Raw genomic sequence first — 21,427 nt, forward strand, 5'->3', positions numbered from 1 at the left:
GCTTGAATTGGGTTCCCATTCTTGGGAACCATGAGAGTGAAGTAGATTGGGGGATTCAGTGCATTTCCTCCTAGAAATAGTCACCCTGCCTCTGCAGCAAGGCTTTAGAAGCACTGAATTGAAAGGAAGGGGGCAAAGCAAAACCCAGCATTTCCTGCTGTCGGACCAGGGTTGTTGCAGGCTGTTACAGCACAGCTGAATTCTCCCAAAAGATTAGTAATTAATTGATTTCTTAACCTAGAGTTTGTACTGGAACAGAAGGCATGCGGTGGCAGGGAGCATGTGAACACTGTCCATAAGACCCCTGCGAGTACAGGCAAATCCAGTGTGCATTTGTCTGGGGGAGAGAGCCTAAGGTTTCATTAGCTTCTCAGAGGAGCCCTGACCCACAGAGGTTAAGAACGTCAGTTCTAGAGGAGGACTGACTACCTGCACTGTATGTTGAGCTTTTCCTAAGGTGACCAGGGAGCATCTAAAATCTAGATGCAGCGTCTTCACAAGCCCATTTCTGTGTTGGGTTAAACCCTTCTATAGCTGTAGGTAAGCTTTCGCAAACCAAAGGATCCTTATTTATCAACAGTAGATGGGTCACTCTTTTTAAGTAGACAGTGTCCTGGGGGCTGTTAGAGAGCCCAGAGGGTGGTCCCAGCCTGAGGTGGACTCATGATAGAAGCGGATGCTCTGCTCCTCCTCCCATCTCTTCCTGATTCGTCTAACCCCTTCCCCACTCCCAACTTTTAGGAAGCCTCAGCATGAACAGAGAAAGGAGCAGGAGCCAAAAAGACCTCACATTAAAAAGCCTCTGAATGCTTTTATGTTATACATGAAAGAAATGAGAGCGAATGTCGTAGCTGAGTGTACTCTAAAGGAAAGTGCAGCTATCAACCAGATTCTAGGCAGAAGGGTAAGTAGTGGGATGGTATGTAAATGTTTATGGTAACCGTGGAACTGGTTCGTTAACAGCTGCCCAAATGCACTTAAACACATCAGGTAGTCACAGAATCATCTGTATAGTCACCAGTCACTCGGGGAGTAACAGAGAGCGCATGACAACCTTTAGCAGGAATGATATAATGCATTGTATCCACAACTGAGATTGTATCTGGCACTTGGAACATTTCCTATAAATGATAACTATTTTCCTATTATTATACTTTAAATGAGTATATCTTGAGTGTCTTTTATGTGCCAGGCAGTGTAGTAGGCATTACATAATTATTGCGGAGTAAAATAGATGTAGCCTTCGCCTTCACAGATCTTGAAGTTTTGTGACAGGATACTGATATGAAATAATTCCTTATTATATATATAATTAAAATTGTGATAAATACTGTCAATATGAAGAGCAAGAATCAGAGAATAATGGAGGTGGGGTGGGGCTAGGGAATGGCCTCCTGAGAAAGTAGTTGAGAGATGAGTGGGGTTAACCCCTGATGAAGGGGGTGAGGTGGACTCTCCCCACACGAAGCAGCGTGTGTGTGTGTGCGCGCGCGCGCGCGTGTGTGTAGACTCTGAAGCAAGAAAGCAGGGAGCTACAGCAAGCCCTCTGGGGCCAGCCATGTTTCTGGATAAACCCTGGCAGTCAGCAGTGGCTGCTCCTTCAAGACGTAAGCAGATCATTCTGCCTTAAAGCTTTACATAGAAGAATTGGTGTGGACCGGAGAAGTCTTAATTCTGGAAGCATTGTTCTCTGATTCTCCAGGTGTACATGGGCCAGGTTTCTCGATTGCCCTCCCTTTCTGTTGATGTTGCTTCTTTCACCCATGTGGAGATATTTTTCTGAGTACCTGTCATGTTCCAGGCACTAGACTTGTAACTAGAACAGACACTCTTAGATTTCTTTGTCCAGCTACCAGCCCAGAAACGAGTCAGTCCGTCCCAGTACTTTTCTCAGGGTTGAAATGGGTTTAGTTGGGTATCTGAAGGGTGGTGGAGAAAATTGGAATTTTTCTCATTGAAATTGCATTTTACTATAATTCCATTGAAGTTTTAGAAATGCTTCAGTTTAACTTGTATGATGCTCCTCATATATGTGTGGTGACTTCTTAAAATATGATCTTGTGTATTTGTTTTTGCAAACTCTCAAGAAATTCATGGTTTGCAAATGAACATTCAGGAGAAGGAAGGTCTTGACAACCTTTGTGGGACTTAAAGGTCATGTTTTAGCTGCTGCTGCTGATCATTTTCATCGTGTTTGTTAAAAACCTCATACATTTCAGCAGCCATGACAGAAAACATGAGGAGATTTCCAGTCCATGTGAGGAAAGCAGATGGCGGAGAGCAGGCATTGTTGAATTATAGATTCCTGTTGGATGGCATAAAAACACAGCTATTTCCAATCTTCAAGACCCCAGGTTTCGGGGGTAGGATGTGGTGGTAGATTATAGCTCTTTTGGTGCCCTGTGTACAATACTCTATCTCCCTGTGGATTCTTAAACACTTAATAACAATAATTACAATGGTTTTCAAAGCCAGATCATAGCAGATGAGTGATTCCCATCATTTTTTTTTCCCCTGACCCTTCAAAAGAAGAAATTAGAGGAAAAGAAGGGTTCTTTTTTCAGCTTGTGTAAAACTCTTATTTTTTTTTCTTTCCCCCAAGTTAAAGGTCCATGGTCCTCCAGTGGGAATTATTTTCCTGCTCAGGAGAGTTAAGGATATGATATGGACGTATGCTTCCTATTTTTAATGCACATTTCCAACAGTTGCTACTTTCTCAGCTCCCTTAACAATCCCCAGATCAGAGCATGTGTCCTAAAGGATGGTTCTCATTTAGGGTCTCTCTCTGTCTTTGATTTGGACACCTGTTTCTATTTATAGGTCTCTGAGATCTTTGATTAAGATCAGGTTTTCTATCCTTTCATAACTCCCCTCTGGCAGGATAGTTCTTGCTAGTTCTTTAAAGTTCCTAGCTTTAAAATCATGAAGTTTTACACTAGGATAATTAGAATTCTTAATAATGGATTTGAAATTCATCCTGGAGCATTTTATCTTTTGATTTTTACTCACCTTTATCTCTAACATAGAAATGTTCATTCATATGAATGACTCAAGTTTTCTTCATACTATAAATAATAATAACATAAATATTATTTTAAGGTTTTTATTTTTCAGACCTTCTAGACTATTAAAGGAAGTCCATTTATTGCATGTTTATTGTCAGAATTTCTAAATCTTGGAACTGTGTTAAGTTTCTTCAAATGGGTATTTTCCCAACAACTTGATGAATCTTTCAGTAAGCAAAAGAGATGAAAAAACACTTTTAGTCAATATGTGTTTCAGAAATGCCTGTTAAGATCATCTTTCTAGCTTTGAATCAGACTTTACTTTTGTTTTCAACATAAAACTTTAATATAATTTTACTTAACTGTTTTACTCTAGTAAATGGTGCTTCATTTGTGAGTTGAGTTTGTGAATTATAAATCTCTAGGAGCTAAAAGCAGTTGAAAAGATAGGTAAACAGTTTAGTTTGTGGTCTGTTTTTTAACTTTGAATTTTGCTCAGTTTTGTTAGCTGGGGTCTTGTCAACCTAAATTTCCTGCTGTAACTGAAAAATTCCTGCTTGTTTAACCAGTTGTTTGGGTAGAAGACCCAACCTCCATACGTATTTTGGGAGATAAGTTTTATTTACTAGTCCAGATAAAATGTATCTCTATACTGACATATTTGGAGAAGGCAATGGCACCCCACTCCAGTACTCTTGCCTGGAAAATCCCATGGACAGAGGAGCCTGGTAGTCTGCAGTCCATGGGGTTGCTAAGGGTTGGACATGACTGAGCACCTTCACTTTCACTTTTCACTTTCATGCATTGGAGAAGGAAATGGCAACCCACTCCAGTGTTCTTGCCTGAAGAATCCCAGGGAGCCTGGTGGGCTGCTGTCTGTGGGGTCACATAGAGTCGGACACGACTGAAGCAACTTAGCAGCAGCAGCAGCACTGACATATTGCAGTAGTATGAGAGATTGTTGATCAAATGAATGAACAGATTTACAAAGTAAGACTTCTTATCTTTTCTCTCTTAGTCTTCTTTTTCTTCCTTTTTGATAATGCTTTGCCTCTTGCCAATCATGTTAGCACCAGAACTGTCTAAATACTAATGATGAGTCTTTCCCCAACCCCCCGCCAAGGTAGGCTGATCTCTTCCACTGTGGCTGGTGTGGCTTTTTCTCCCCATGAAGGGCTCTAGGTCAGAACCTCATGTTTAGAAAAGTGGCTTCCCTGGTGGCTCAGCTGGTAAAGACTCTGCCTGCAATGCAGGAGACCTGGGTTGGGAAGATCTCCTGGAGAAGGGAATGGCTAGCTACCCACTCCAGTATCCTGGCCTGGAGAATTCCATGGACTGTATAGTCCATGGGGTCACAGAGAGTTGGACACAACTGAGTGACTTTTACTTTCACTTTCAGTGGACAGAGGCAGTGTGACTTTTCCTGCCTCAGCTTCCACTGCTCCCCAGACATGCCTTCTTAGGCTCAACTTGACTAATTGTGATTACTCTGCTGGTACAAAGAATTATGTCTCAGGTAACTTCTTTCAGGTTTTGTATTTTTTCTGTCACCTCCCTATCTGCCCTCCCTCTCCCACCGTTTTTTTTTTTTTTTTTTTTAAAGAAAAGTATATTATTTGATATGCCTGTAGGCTCAGGCTAAGTTCCACTGAGTGTCATGGTTCCTGACTTTACCTTTTGCACTTCTCAAGCAATTAAATCATTGTGCTATCAACTTAGAGGCTCTGGCCTTCAAGGGGCGGTTTGAAGGGAGTGGAATCCATTGCCCTGCCTGTGGGTCCCACCACCTCTGGACCGGAGGCTGGAGGGGAGGCTGGGATGAGGCCACAGGCACTTTAGTGCTCTCTTTGAGGTGAGGTCCCCTCCTTTCCAGGGGCAAGGGCAGCAGGTGTTTGTGGTGTCCTTGAGGAGGCACATCCCCTTTGTGCTATAGGGACTGTGTCCTGACCACTGGACCACGGTCATCGAGCACAGCCTCTTCTTGCTCACTGCTCACTTCTTGCTCTCTCTCTCACCTCTCCTTCCTTTCTCCAGTCCAGTCATACCATTCTTTCCATCATTAAAAAAAGGCAAGAAGAAAGTAATTAAAATCAATATGCACAGTAGACATGAATGAGAAAGAACCACCCAGCCTTTAACAGGAAGTGAAATGGAAGCAGTACACCCTAGAATTGGGAGCGCTGGAGTGGAAGCGGGACTTATCCAGAGTGTGTGCAGGCACACATGTGCAGGCGCGAGCAGTGTGGGCTCTGGCCCATGCCTCCTACAGCCACTGCCCCTGTGCCGTCACCTCCGGCCAGTGGGTCCCCCAGAGTGCAGCCAGTTCTCTGGGAGTTGCTGACAACAGACCCTGGCATTTGGAAAGTAGGAGGACGCACTGGGAAACTGCTACTGGGGGCCTGGGATAAGTTTTATGTAAACACACAAAGTGCCAGTGTTGTTTTCAGTCATGCAGTTGTGTCCGACTCTTTGTGACCCCATGGACTGCAGCACGCCAGGCCTCCCTGTCCCTCACCATCTCCCAAAATTTGTGATGCCATCCAGCCATCTCATCCTCTGACATCCTCTTCTCCTTCTGCCCTCAATCTTTCTCAGCATCAGGGACTTTCTCAGTGACTCAGCTCTTCACATCAGATAACCAAAATAGTAGAGCTTCAGCTTCAGCATCTGTCCTTCCAGTGAATATTCTGGGTTGATTTCCCTTAAGATTGACTGCTTTGATCTCCTTTCTGTCCAAGGGACTCTCAGGAGTCTCTCCAGCACCACAGTTCAAAGGCATCAATTCTTTGACATTCTGCCACCTTTTTTCTTCTTAGAAGAAATGGAGTAGCCCTCATAATCAACAAAAGAGTCTGAAATGCAATTCTTGCGTGCAGTCTCAAAAATGACAGAATGATCTCTGTTCGTTTCCAAGGCAAACCATTCAATATTGCAGTAATCCAAGTCTATGCTCCGACCAGTAATGCTGAAGAAGCTGAATTTGAATGGTTCAATGACGACCTATAAGACCTTCTAGAAATAACACGCAAAAAAGATGTCTTTTTCATTATAGGGGACTGGAATGCAAAAGTAGGAGATCAAGAGATACCTGGAATAATAGGCAAAATTGACCTTAGAGTACAGAATGAAGCAGAGCGAAGGCTAACAGAGTTTTGCCAAGAGAACACACTGCTCATAGCAAACACCTTCTTCCAACAACACCAGAGAAGACTCTACACATGGACATCAGCAGATGGTCAATACCAAAATCAAATTGATTATGTTCTTTGCAGCCAAAGATGGAGAAGCTCTATACAATCAGCAACAACAAGACTGGGAGCTGACTGTGGCTCAGATCATGAACTCCTTATTGCCAAATTCAGACTTAAATTGAAGAAAGTAGGGAAAACCACTGGACCATTCAGGTATGACATAAATCAAATCCCTTATGATTATACAGTGGAAGTGACAAATAGATTAAAGGGATTAGATCTGATAGAGTGCCTGAAGAACTATGGACAGAGATTCATGACATTGTATAGGAGGCAGTGATCAAGACCATCCCCAAGAGAAAGAAATGCAAAAAGGCAAAATGGTTGTCTGAGGAGGCCTTACAAATAGCTGAGAAAAGAAGAGAAGCTAAAGGCAAAGGAGGAAAGGAAAGATACACTCATTTGAATGCAGAGTTCCAAAGAATAGCTAGGAGAGATAAGAAAGCCTTCCTCAGTGATCAGTGCAAAGCGATAGAGGAAAACAATAGAATGAAAAGACTAAAGATCTCTTCAAGAAAATTAGAGATAACAAGGAAACACTTTATGCAAAGATGGGCACAATAAAGGACAGAAATGGTATGGACCTAACAGAAGCAGAAGATATTAAGAGGTGGCAAGAATACACAAAAGAACTATACAAAAAAGATCTTCATGACCCAAATAACCACAATGGTGTGATCACTCACCTAGAGCCAGTTATCCTGGCATGCAAAGTCAAGTGGGCCTTTAGGAAGCATCATTACGAACAAAGCTAGTGGAAGTGATGGAATTCCAATTGAGCTATATCAAATCCTGAAAGATGATGCTGTGAAAGTGCTGCACTCAATATGCCAGCAAATATGCAAAACTCAGCAGTGGCCACAGGACTGGAACAGGCCAGTTTTCATTCCAATCCCAAAGAAAGGCAATGCCAAAGAATGCTCAAACCACCGCACAGTTGCACTCATCTCACATGCTAGTAAAGTAATGCTCAAAATTCTACAAGCCAGGCTTCAACAGTGCATGAGCCATGAACTTCCATGATGTTGAAGCTGGTTTTAGAAAAGGCAGAGGAACCAGAGATAAAATTGCCAACATCCGTTGGATCATCGAAAAAGCAAGGAGTTCCAGAAAAACATCTGCTTTATTGACTATGCCAAAGCCTTTGACTGTGCAGATCACAACAAACTGTGGAAAATTCTTCAAGAGATAGGAATACCAGACCACCTGACCTGCCTCCCGAGAAATCTGTATGCAGGTCAAGAAGCAACAGTTAGAACTGGACATGAAACAACATACTGGTTCCAAATAGGGAAAGCAGTCCATCAAGGCTGTATATCATCACCTGGCTTATTTAACTTATATGCAGAGTACCTCATGTGAAATCCCAGGCTGGATGATGCACAAGCTGGAATCAAGATTGCCAAGAGAAATATCAATAACCTCAGATAGGCAGATGACACCACCCTTATGGCAGAAAGTGAAGAAAAACTAAAGAGCCTCTTGATGAAACTTTGAAAGAGGAGAGTGAAAAAGTTGACTTAAAGCTCAACATTCAGAAAACTAAGATCATGGCATCTGGTCCTATCAATTCATGGCAAATGGATGAGGAAACAGTGAGAGACTTTGATTTTTTGGGCTGCAAAATCACTGCAGATGGTGACTGCAGCCATGAAATTAAAAGACGCTTGCTCCTTGGAAGAAAAGCTATGACCAACCTAGACTGCTGCTGCTAAGTCGCTTCAGTTGTGTCCAACTCTGTGCGACCCCATAGATGGCAGCCCACCAGGCTACCCCCATCCCTGGGATTCTCCAGGCAAGAACACTGGAGTGGGTTGCCATTTCCTTCTCCAAAACCTAGACTAGACAGCATATTAAAAAGCAGAGACATTACTTTGCCAACAAAGATCTGTCTAATCAAAGCTATGGTGTATCCAGTAGTCATATATGGTTGTGAGAGTTGAACTATACAGAAAGCTGAGCATTGAAGAATTGATGCTTTTGAACTGTGGTGTTGGAGAAGACTCTTGAGAATCCCTTGGACTGCAAGGAGATCCAACCAGTCCATCCTAAAGGAAATCAGCCCTGAATATTCATTGGAAGGACTGATGTTGAAGTTGAAACTCCTATACTTTGGCCACTTGATGAGAAGAACTGACTCATTGGAAAAGACCCTGATGCTGGGAAAGACTGAAGGCAGGAGAAGGGGATGACAGAGGATGAGATGGTTGGATGGCATCACTGACTTGATAGACATGAATTTGAGCAAGCTCCAAGAGTTGATGATGCACAGGGAAGCCTGGCATGCTGCAATCCATGGGGTCACAAAGAGTCGGACACAACTGAGCAACTGAACTGCCTTCTTTATGGTCCAGCTTTCACAACCATTTTTGACCATTGGAAAGACTATAGCCTTGACTATACGGACTTGGTTGGCAGAGTAACGTCTCTGCTTTTCAACACCCTGTCTAGGTTTGTCATCGCTTTCCTGCCAAGAAGCCATCGTCTTCTGACTTCATGACTGTAGTCACTGTCCGCAGTGATTTTTGAAGACCTAGATCAGGAAATCTGTCACTATTTCCACCTTTTCCCCTTCTATTTGCCACACAGTAATGGGGCTGGATGCTATGATCTTAGTTGTTGGTTTTTTTTTTTTTGATATTTAGTTTTAAGCTAGCTCTTTGACTCCTTCACCCTCATCAAGAGGCTCTTAGTTCCTCTTCGCTTTCTGCCATTAGAATGATATCATCCAGATATCTGAGGTTGTTGATGCTTCTCCTGCCTATCTTGATTCCAGCTTGTAACTCATCCAGCCCAGCGTTTCTCATGATGTGCTCGGTGTATGGTTTAAGCAAACAGGGTGACAGCAGACAGCCCTGCTATACTCCTTTTTTGATCTTGAACCAGTCAGTTATTCCATACAGGGTTCAGGCTGCTTAAAATCCCAAACAGTGCCTTGCTGTTTTGCTCTGTATGATCTATAAATATCTGTTACCTAAAGGGAAATGAAAAATTTGCAAGGTGTCAAGTGCTACATTCTCCAAATTAGATCCTTCAGTCTGAAAGTGTAGATGTCAAAATAAATTTAGGCCATGCTCCTTGTTTTCCATCAGAAGAAGACCAAACACAAAGTGTGCGTGGCGATTATACCGTGCCATCTGTGCTCTCCCTGCGGACAGTCGGTGTTTCTATAAGTGTGAGGGGAGGGTGAAGAGATGGAGACAGACTGACTTTTGATGTCTTGCTTTATAGACAGGATCATATGATGAAGGTTTCAGATTCCTTATATGACAGAGTGGGAGAGTGTGCATGTGAGGTGAGGAGATATCTGTGTGGAAAAGACCTGTGGAAAGTTTGCATTAATAAATAGCACTTGGACTCAATGGCAGAATATGCCACAAACTATGAAAAAGGGGTAAGTTGGGTGTTGAAGCTTACTGGTGAACACTCTCTTTAACTGGCCCTGGAGGAGAGAAAGGCTGGGCAAGAGGCCATTTCATTTTGGATACTTGGACAGGTCTCATGTAATGTGAGAGCAGAACAGGAAAACAAAAGTTGGAATCTCATTGCAGCCACCAAACTCCAGATGGATTTCTGCAACACGTGGTCAAGTCTGCCATTTAAAAGTCAAAGATTACATTCTTAACATTTTCATTCTCCACTGTCTGAAATATGAAATATATAATACTATCGCTATTTTGCTTTTACTTGATTTTTCCCCCCTCCTTCTCCTTTGTTTTTCAGTGGCATGCCCTCTCTCGTGAAGAGCAGGCTAAATATTATGAATTAGCGCGGAAGGAAAGACAGCTACATATGCAGCTCTATCCAGGCTGGTCTGCAAGAGACAATTATGTAAGCGCCTTCTGCACACCGACGGCTCTCTCTTCTCACTCGTTTTCTCCCTGTGTTACTCTCGTAAGGGAAATGTGCTGTAGAGTGTAACTAATGCTGGCATTGTTTTCTATTTTTGAAAGTTAATGAACTTTATAATAAAGACTTCATGGTTATATTTCATTTTGAAAATTGCACTGTCATAATTTTTTGGCTATATGCTAATGACATTTTTAAGTAAGATTTTTTAATCAAAAAAATCCTTATCATTAAAATGTTGGTGAAAAGATTGTTTTTAAAGCCTGCAGTCTCATCATGTAAATAATGATGAGATGATTATTATTAATAACTAGTTAACTCTATTCCAGTATATTTTCTGTGCATATTTTTCCATTTTTACTTGGATGTGTGTTTGAGGGTGGGTGGTTGGGTGTGTATATACGTACACTTTTGTACCATGCTCCTTGCTCTTATATACAATATGTGTTTTTCTGTTACGGCATAGTGTTTCTGTGTATTAGTTTTAATAGGTATGCAATATTCATTGAGTGAATGTCACAGTTAAGCATTTTTTCCCTGCTTTTTAGTCATTTGCTGTTTTTTTTAATAAGTGGAAATAATCCTGCAATGAACTGTGCATAATAACAGGGTTTTTTTTTTTTTCCTGTATTTAGGACTTATTTTTATAGGATAGATTCAAAGTAGTAAAATTGTTGAGTACAGATTATAAAGGCTTTTGATATATATTGTCAGATTTCTTTTCAAAAAGGATTACGTTATTTTACACTTATTACAATGTATTCATGTGACTGTTTTGCCACAGACTAATTGGAACTAAGTAAAAATCCACTTTTTTGTTTCATATTAACATACCCTGATGTCCATTATATGTTTTAGTTAGATGGAGTAGGTATTATCATAATTTTCAGTTCAGTTCAGTCGCTCAGTCATGTCTGACTCTTTGCGACCCCATGAATCACAGCACGCCAGGCCTCCCTGTCCATCACCAACTCCCGGAGTTCACCCAAACTCATGTCCACCAAGTCAGTGATGCCATCCAGTCATCTCATCCTCTGTCGTCCCCTTCTCCTCCTGCCCCCAATCCCTCCCAGCATCAGAGTCTTTTCCAATGAATCAAGTCTTCGCATGAGGTGGCCAAAGTATTGGAGTTTCAGCTTTAGCATCAGTCCTTCCAAAGAACACCCAAGACTGGGTCTCCTTTAGGATGGACTGGTTGGATCTCCTTGCAGTAAGCACCTCATTTTTATTTCCAGTTCTTTTGTTACTTTTAGTTTGAACATCTTGTTCTTGTCTTGATACAGCAAAAACTACTTCTGAGAAAGAATATTGTAAGTGATATCAGTTGTATCATATTTTATAGAGGGAAATGTTTTTGATCACTTAAGTTCTTAATTTAAAAATTTGAAGATCATTTTCATGTTTCTTGTGAGGCTAGCATTCAAGTGCCAGCTAGGACAGTCTTCCTGTTAGACACAGTCGTCCTTTTTAGGAATGGCGAAGCCGTGAATCAGCATGTAAATTAACGTGTGGCCACTGCTGTGGATGATCCTGTGGGACCACAAGTGTGAGGTCATACATCCCATATCATGAGGCACAGAGATACTGGGGACACACTGTCTCCTGTAACATGGAAGCAAAAGTCCCTACTGGTCAGGATTTGGAGCTTCCTCATTGGATACAAGTATGACATAGGAGCTAACAGTCCTGCTGTTTGTGACTTGGGAGCAGCAGCTTCTTCGACTCTCCTGGATTGTGTCTTGTTTGCTTTAGTAACTGCCGCATGCCAGTCGTCAAGAACTGTCTTAAATGCTTTGTGTGTTGTTTTCTAGTCCTTAGGATAATCCTGTGACATAAACAGTATTGTTGCATTTTACAGATGAGGGAAATTGAAGAGTCAAGAGGTTAGGTAACTTGTCTGGGGCTGTGTAGTGGCTAAGCTGCAAGGAACACCCAAGTCCCCCAGCACAGTCTGTGCCATTTCCTTCCTCCAGACAGACCAGCTCAGTCTGCCAGGGCCTCCTTAGGAAGACAGCTTTAGTTGAAGAGTTTCCTCTCAGAACTGGGCTTCTGTTCTCTGGACTGTAATTGGTATTTTCTGGATAGAGCCTTTGTGATGCCCTTTAAGTGGGAAGATCAATCCCCCAGCTAAAGGGTTTCAGTCCTAAAGTATACTCCTTTAACCCTGTCCTGGGTCTCATCTGGATGTGGTTGGCCTGTAGGGAAGAATGGTCTTCCTTCTTTGACCCCCTGGGAGAGCTTTGCTGTGCTGAGAATTTACATAGATTAAGTGCTGCATCTTGAATGTCTTTTTTTTTTTTTCTTTTTATGTTATTGAAGTATAGTTGACTTACAGTGTTAATTTCTGTTGTACAGCAAAGTGATTCAGTTGTGTGTGTGTGTGTGTGTGTGTGTGTGTGTGTGTATTTTTTTCCATTATGGTTTATCACAGGATACTGAATATAGTTCCCTGTTCTGTACAATAGGAACTGGTTGTTTATCCATCCTCTATATAATAGTTTGCATCTGTCCCAAATACCCAATCCTTTCCTTCCCCACCCCACCCACCTTAGCAACCAAAGTTCCGTATGCCTGTGAGTTTACTTCTGTTTCATAGATATGTTCATTTGTGTTGTATTTTAGATTCTACATACAAGTGATATCATGTCTTTGAACAAAGTTTCTGTTTCTGATCCTTGAAGAGTGAGTTGCCACTTGTAAAAAGAGATAAAAGAAACATATGTTCTTTTTCTCTCTCTACCCTTCTCTCCATGTGGAGAGATGGGAAGTAGTTTTTAAGGAAGACTAGTGTAATGTGAATTTACCTTTAAAGATTTTCCTTGGCACAACTTTTAAAGGAAATTGTTTGCACAGTTTGATTTTTAGGATCTCTTTGAATGAAGGGGAATCCCAGCTTTGTAACTTAAAATTTTTATAATAATCAAAATAAGCCTGGTAATTACTAAAGCAAACAGAAGTCAATCAAGTGGTATCAATTTTAGCTAAAGATATTACAGAGTATTCTTAGGAGTACAAGAATACAGTCTAAATAAGATATATGCTCTGTATCTTAGCTTTTCTTTGTCAGAATACTATCCTAATGCTCACTGAGATCATATTAAATATATATCTCAATATTTAATATTAAAATGCCCTAAGGCATCACAGATTATATAGCTTCAATTTGTTTTTATAACTTTCATTTTGTAACTGGCTTTCATAAATCAACAGTGAACATATATTCTTAGGTGTATTGTTATATTTGTATTATTGAAGCTTCTAAATGTAGTGCTTAAAACCCCAGTACTATTTATGGTTTTCATGAAAAGTTTATTTACTACACATGAAATTTTGTTTGTTTTTGTGTAAACTAACACAAATATATCCAAACTCCATAAGTCTTTTTGTCTACCATAAATGTAAGTTCTCTTGAAGCACAGGTGTATTCCTAGAATATAGTACAGGTGATTTCACAAAAGCAACATTAGTCTGACATGTCAGGCCACAGTTGCATGTTCTAAGCACGTGCTAGGCATGTGCTGGGTGGCAGAGATGAGCTGAGATTCAGGCAGTGCTGACAGCCCTGTGGCATGGGGCCCAGGGACACAGCTCATCATGGCCCCTGTGAGGAGTCAGATTATGGTGGGAAGCTCTCAGAGAAGAGTCCTACATGACACTTGAGATGAATCTTAAAAGGGTGAATGGGAGCTTGGAGGAGGAGGAGGTGAGGAAGAAAGCGCCATGTACATGAAACTACCTTATTGCACCTTCTGAAAACCATAAGTCATTGCATGGGAGGGAATGACTTATTTGAAAGGGGGACAGTAAATGCCTATGAGAAGCATGTTCTTCCTCTGTCTGCTCCCCTCTTCCTGGAGTACCTTAATCATCTTAAGATGACTCCACTATTTTTGGTATGCCATTTCCCAAGGTTACTAATATCTGTTGTTTGCCTTAGTGTTTATGAGGACAGTTTCAGTCAACTTTCCCAAGATCAGGTCATGTGACACGAAAGAAAACTATCTTGAGGTGCATAAAAATACATACTTTTATATATTTGTACAATATACTCAATATAATCTTATGGTTTTATTTTTTGTGAATGTGATTATTACAGCAGACAGAGAAGCTGGATGTGATGTGTGTTCTGTTATACTTATTTGAAAAGACCATCCTAATCTAGGTTGGTCATTTACTATTCATATAAGTGGACTACATACTGTGTCTATGCCTTGTTACAATTATTTTTGAGGGGAAAGTAATTATGAAGGAAAACAGAAAATTAAAGCAGTATAAATAGACCTAAAATGGAAATATGTGATTAAGGTGATTTTGAACTGCATTTTAAATTGCAGGCATATTCACGTTGTTATGTCTTTTAGGAAGCAAGGTCTTTAGCTGCCGTAAATGAGTCTTTACAATTACCTTTTGAGTTTTCCCAGGTTCTGTCTTACCCCGCTACTGCTGTCTCAGTTATGTCATGTCTGTGCCACAGGGACTGAAGATCCTGTTAACACTGTGGATTTTTAATTAGATGGTCGAATTCATAGCAAGGAAGATTTATCATCACCTCTACCAGAAGTGGATTCTAAGTGTGATGGTTAGCAATAAAAGGAGTACCGGAGTACCTCCTTATGTGGGCTTTCCTTGAATGGGAGGTGGTGTCTGTGGCCACAGCCCTTGTTGTTGCTGTTTAGCTGCTAAGTCCTGTCCAGCTCTCTGCTGCCCCGTGGACTGTAGCTGCCAGGTTCCTCTGTCCGTGGGATTTCCCAGGCAAGAATACTGGAGTGGGTTGTCATTTCCTTCTCCAGGGGGTCTTCCCGACCCAGGGACTGAACCTGCGTCTTCTGCACTGGCAGGTGGATTCTTTACCCCTGAGCCACCAGGGAAGCCCACCACAGCCCTAGGACATCATTATCCTGTGTGCGTGTGGCCACTGCCAACTCAGTACTTATGACATTAAATGTGAAGCTAAAAAGACCAAGGTCACAGATGAGAACTGTTCTCTTGCCCTCGGTTTCTAGGTACGGATGGTAAAGAAAGAGATAATGAGGCCTCTCTCTCTCGGCTGCCTGCCTGCCTGTCCTTTTGTATCACATTCATCCATGTGCTCACAGGACAGTCTATGACAGTGTGCCTGTCTTCTTCCAGGGTAAGAAAAAGAAGAGGAAGAGAGAGAAGCTACAGGAGTCCGCATCAGGTAGGCCCCATGTGCCTTCCCAGCCCATTCTGCTTCTGAGGAGCACCTTTAAAGCAGTCTGCATCTTTCCATACATTGCTTTATTCTTCAACTCTACTGTGATTCCTAAACTCGGCTTTTCTTCCTGAAATTCCTTTAAAATGTTTCAAAGACCTTTCTTTTAAATGTGACTATGTGAAGGTACATCTAAAAAGCTCCCCCAAGCCCTGCTACTGGGAATCCTCATTGTTAACTGTGATTGTTTTCCTTTTTCCTTGGTTTTGTTTTTGCTTTTGTTGTTTATGTCTTCTCTTTGCTTTGACACTTCTGTTCTTCTAGTTGCATAATTGCTCACGTTACAGTTTTTTATGATGACCCTGTGATATGCCACCTTGTATCCCCTGGAGAATCTTTTCTATGGTTTGGGGTTATTTAAAAATATAAAACATGATGCTAGGGTTTATCTTTCCTGTACAGTAATTCAAGGCATCAATCAGTGAGGTCCTATTTATTTCCCCTTTTCTTTCATTAAAGATAAGGCCTCTACTTGTACTGCACAAATAAAAATGGCTGGTATAAGAACCATAAAAAAATAAAGCAAAGAGGTCCACATTATATTGTAGCTACTACGTATTTGGAATGTACAAAAACCTCTTCAATAAAAATTTGTTAAAGAAACAATTTTCTGCAGGTACAGGTCCAAGAATGACAGCTGCCTACATCTGAAACATGGTAAGAACGACTCTCTGGTCCTACTGCTGACATTATTTATAAACAGAGGCACTTGCTTGTGAATCTTCTTGCTTATACTGATGCCGTTCAGCGTTGCTCCTTTAAAGAGGAAAGCCCACCAAAATCAAAGCAGTGCTTTAAAACATCTGATGGTTTTTATACCGGCTATAGACTTGCAATATAGTATATGTCTCTCTTCTTCCCCTTTTTGCCCCTTTAATCTTTCCCCATTCCCTTTCCACTAACTCTTGTCAACCATTCCTTACTAACCAGTGGCAATCTGCCTGCTTAAAAGACAAGTAACAGAAACCAGCAAAATGCCATCTTACTCTGCAAACCTGGGGCTGTGCTGGAGGAACTCAGGCCCACGCTGGCTCAGGACTTGGAAGGTTTTGCTCTGTAGAGACTTTTTCTCAGTTGGGATGATATTTAGAGGCTTACAAGTAATGTATTTATTTCTAGGGAGAAAGAGGCTTCATTTTTTTCTATTGTTTAAATATATGGCTCATGGACTTATTAACTATGTTGTACTATCAAGTTCTTTATTGGTAACCATTGCTAGATCTCACTCTCATCTTTATAGCTAAATTTATTTCATTCCTGCTTATGGTAGTTATTTGATTTTTGACCATATGACCAGCAGCCCTGGTGGAAATCTGGCTTTGTAAACTACCTCATTCTTTGCTAGGCTTCAAATTCTTAGTGTGTCTGTGAATTCTCGGTTCTTCTCCGAGGCGCTCCCTTTGATTCTCTTCTCTCTAGGAACCTGCATCCAGTCCCATCAACTCCCGTCTTTGGGGTCTGTCTCGAGTCTTTCCTCCCACACTCAGCAGTCCACAGCCTCAGCTCAGGTGCTCTAACTTTCCCTCTGGGTCACTGTACTAGCCTTTGGATAACTGTCCTGCTGCCAGACTTCATTTCTGCCAGTTCTTTTTGTTGCTCTCAGAGGGATTTGCTGAAACACAAACGGATGGTGCCACTTCCCTGCTTAAAAAGGGCCAGGACTTCCCCCCGTCTGAAGGACACAGTGCAGACCACATTAGCGCGGACCTGCGTCTACCGCCTGCTCAAGGTTCCGTGTTCTGCCTCTCCTCACCGCCAACCATGTGTCCTGTGCTCTGTCCAAACAAAATCATTTGCGTCCCCCAGACAGATGGAAGCTGCTGCACGTGCTGTCCCTGTGCTCGGAAAGCCCATTTCCTCTGCCTGAGCATGGTGTTTCTCAGGAGAAGAGCATTAGCTTGTGGGTCATTTCTTTCTTGACTAGAACCAGATGACCACTTAAACTTTTAAAACTTAATCTTGGTGCTAAAATTTCAATGGACTTTCCTAGGAAAGCCTGCAGGGATTTTGGTACCAAATATATATGAATTTTACATCCACTGTTTGCCCAGCTTGAGGTTCTTAATCTTCATTTCCCCCCACTCTAAAATGGGAACAGTAAGTGCCATCCCTTAGGGTTCTTTGTTTATCATCAGTGGCCTCCCTTCATCCCTCCACCCCACACCAAGACCCAATTCAGCTGTCCTCTCCTCTGTGAGACTTTCTTCATCTTTATTCAGAGTCCCAGAGCTCTTCATAATTTCATCATTGTTGTTTTATGATTTCAAAAGTCTTATAAACTAGTAGTTAGTGGCAGGCTTTTCTCCGAGTATAAAGATCAGCTCTTCGTACAAATGACCAAACGGGTATCAGAAAAATACTGTCACAGTTGATGTTCATATTTAATTCAACTTAATAGCTATTATTGAGGACCTCTTCTGAGCAGGCCTTGTAGCTGGGTTACCAGGAGCACAGGCCCAGCCCCCGGGTACTTACAGCATCATAGTTTAGAAATAGTTCTAGTAGTAAACACATGTGCTTTTGTACCTTTTTTGTCGCATTTTATCTTTTGAAGACTGTTGTCCTTTTAATTACTGAACACCTTTAATGCTTGGCTCTAAATGGAAAACCCTCATAAGCACAACATGCTAAGGACTGATAATGCTCTGATCTACTCTGTCCTCTGTTTGCACCACCATCTTTAATGCTGTTTCTATTCAAAAATCATGCAGAAATGCGTTTCTATACTTCAGACGTTGATATTTGGTTTTGTGTCCTTTATGATTAAATAGTATTTCAGATTTGAAGATTAGCTAAATGCCTTTTTGTTCTAGAATGTACCCCAAATATCTCCTTTTTTAAAAATAACGTTACAGTGATCATTATGCTTCCTTGTCACTTTCATCTTTGCTTTTTTTTTAAGGTCAGGGTGTCCCCTCTGCCCTGCTCCAGAAAAACACAACAAAGCTTACCTTCCCCCCGCCCCAAGAAAAAATTCTTGGCTCTTGTCAGCTGGGCTGCACTTAATCAGAGTCTTCAGTGTTCCTCTCCCCTCTCGGTGCTGGATCAGTCATGCAGCCTTTGAAGTCCTGTCCTCCACACTATCCTATTTTAGAGAACGGCACTGCCAGTCATTTGATAAGAGTTACTAATCAGAGAGGTCAGATTTGCATTCATAAAGATTTCAGCAAATTAGGAATGATACTACCCCTGCTGTTTCCCCACCCCTTTCTTTGTTTTAAGAATTCAGAAACTTCTCTGGGTAGTAGTTGACTTGTTTAGTTACTATGCAGCATTTATTGGGCACTTTATAAATGCCAGTTAGCTCTGGAAATACAGCATTGAATGAGGCTCCAGAGGTCCCTGCTCTGTTCTGCTTACATTGCTGGCAGGGCAACTGATTAAAAACAAACTGAAATGTGTAAGTGCTGTAATACAAATAAAGCAAAGTGACCGGAGGGTCGGCTTCGGGCTGACGATGATAAAAGGCCTTCTGAGGGGGTGGCGCTCAGTAATAACCGATTATTTCCCATGGAGGGTATTCTGTGTATTGTTCTAAATGGAAGACCAGGGCAACAGAGCATCCTGCTGTTAGAAAGCGCTTAGACTAGGACTGAGGCCACCCAGGCTCTCACAGTCGCCCTCTCTGTGCCATGTGATGACCTGGGGCAGTAGGTTTAAGTCAGGAGCCTCTGGTCCCGCAGCAGAAGGCAGAAGTGAAAGAGGACTGTTTGCTGGCCTCTAAGCTCCCAGCTGTCTCCAGTCCCAACTTTTCCTGGTTTGCTTTGTGCTTCCGCGGGCTGCCCTGCCTCCCGAGTGTTAGAAAAGGGACTCAAGTCTCTTTTCTGTTTACTAATCTGTCCTCATTCTAGGTCCGAGTGGAGTGGCTCTGTAGAATAAGGCGCCTGTGTGATCTTGAAAACGACGTGCTTGCCCTTAATCCTGTGTAGGTCGCGTCCCCTCGCCCCCTGAACGAGAGACAGAAGCACTGCCTCTAGCTTGAGGCTTCGCTTCACTACTGATGCCGCCACGTGGCCTCTTGTCTGTCAGACTTCAGTCCCACTTGCGCTGGCTCCACCTTAGAGAGGAGCTCGAGACAGATGGAGGGTTTGCTTAGGCTCGATCCTGCCCACAGTGTGCGTGAGGACTCTTAGGGCTTGCTCTCAGCTCAGAAGGGAAATCCTAAAGTCAGGCTATCCCTGCAGGAAGGCAAAGCTGATGGAACGCAGTGCCCAGACGGGGAAGATGCTGTGACTCCAACGTGAAGAGATTTTCGAGAGGGTTTCCCTCTGTACAATGAAACTTACCGTTATCCTGCTCTCCTTAAAAGAAATTCCCGTTAAATTAGATCACTGAGCTTAGACATCTGTGATGTAGCTCAAATGGTAGGGAGCTCTCATTACTCTGAACTAGCATGGGATATGGTGGATTATAGGGAAAAGACTCCTCTGTGAACAAAAAGCCTTCTGAGAACTCGTCTCCTTAAAAGACACAAGTTTCATTTACTGCTTTCACTTTGTTGGTGGGAAATGCCATTGGAGTTGCTTCATACACCCAGCCATGTCCCCATCTGCCTGTGTGTTTCAACTTTCATGCATTATATAAGGATAGTCATTCTGGTGAAATCAAGTTGAAACAAAGAAATTAGCATTAACCCAGTCTCAACATCTTGTAGCCAACTTTAGGAATAATTAGAATTAGGATCTATAAAAGGCATTCCTCCAAATCGGAGGTGATTTCCAAGCTGTGGGATCTTTCAAGAAATCCAAATTCATCCTTAGCTTTTTTTTAACTAACTCTTCGTTTGTGGGAATGCTGGGAGTCCAGGGCCCCAGGCAGTGAGACTGCACACATTCTCCCGTGAAGGCCAATGTCATAAACACCAATTGTTTGTTCACTTTGTGAACATCCAGTGAGGTCTACTTGTACAAATCAAGAACTGCTTTAGGCAGTGGGGTGACTTGCTAAATGAACCCTGCCCATTCCCAGAGGAACTCTCAGTTTAAGAGGATACAGACATACAAGTGAACAATTACAAAATAATATGTTTTATGATAGAGAGGGAGCACATACAGCCACTGTGGTAAAGAGAACAAGAAGCATTAATACACAAAACGAGCTCAAGGAAGGCTTCCTGGAGTAGTAAGTCACACTGGAGCTGTGCAGTCATGGAAGAATTCTTGGATTTGAAAGAACAAGGATCAAGTTGTGAGTTTCCACTATTCTGGTACATGCTAGATTTGAATTATGTAACATCTCAAGGTTGTCAGAAGTCAAAGATTATCATCAAATACTTCCCTTCCTGACTTAAGATTCATGAGGAATTGAAGCAGCAAAGAATTAAGAATTTTTGAAAAGGTGGAGATGAGTATTCTGTGTTTACTAACTTAAAAAACATTACTGATTAGTTTACTAATATTTATTTTAGCAAAACATATAAAAAGTCCACTATCTTAAAATTATATAAATTATGATATTTCAGTGTATTTCCTTTGATCATATAACACCAAAAGTCTAGTTTAAAAACAAGCTACCTTTTTAATGGCTGAGTGATACTCCATTGTGTATTGAGTATTACTCAGCATTGTGCATTGAGTGTTACTCAGCCATTAAAAAGAATACATTTGAATCAGTTCTAATGAGGTGGATGAAACTGGAGCCGATTATACAGAGTGAAGTAAGCCAGAAAGAAAAACACCAATACAGTATACTAATGCATATATATGGAATTTAGAAAGATGGTAGTGATAACGCTGTATGCTAGAGAACAAAAGAGACACAGATGTATAGAACAGTCTTTTGGACTCTGTCCCAAAGGGAGGGTGGGATGATTTGGGAGAATGGCATTGAAACATGTATATTATCATATAAGAAACAAATCGCCAGTCTAGGTTTGATGCAGGATACAGGATGCTTGGGGCTGGTGCCCTGGGATGACCCAGAGGGATGGTACGGGGAGGGAGGAGGGAGGGGGGTTCAGGATGGGGAACACGTGTACACCCGTGGTGGATTCATGTTGATGTATGGCAAAACCAATACAATATTGTAAAGTAATTAGCCTCCAATTAAAATAAATAAATTTAAATTAAAAAAATAAAAACAAGCTACCT

At 41.7% G+C, this 21,427-nt stretch overlaps 1 protein-coding gene across 4 annotated transcripts in view; it reads left to right on the forward strand.

Annotated features, from left to right (window-relative positions):
* Positions 1 to 21,427, forward strand: part of LEF1 (lymphoid enhancer binding factor 1) — a 122,592-nt gene that overhangs the window by 92,584 nt on the left and 8,581 nt on the right. For 2 of the 4 annotated variants that reach the window (XM_005681326.3, NM_001285746.1), the window contains 4 exon segments: positions 742 to 904; positions 9,980 to 10,087; positions 15,236 to 15,284; positions 15,955 to 15,995. In XM_005681326.3, coding sequence (XP_005681383.1) covers positions 742 to 904; positions 9,980 to 10,087; positions 15,236 to 15,284; positions 15,955 to 15,989 — 355 coding nt within the window. In that variant the 3' untranslated portion in view covers positions 15,990 to 15,995. 4 annotated transcript variants of the gene reach the window in all.

This window comes from Capra hircus, chromosome 6 (genome assembly GCF_001704415.2).
Source record: "Capra hircus breed San Clemente chromosome 6, ASM170441v1, whole genome shotgun sequence".
Lineage (NCBI taxonomy): Eukaryota > Metazoa > Chordata > Mammalia > Artiodactyla > Bovidae > Capra > Capra hircus.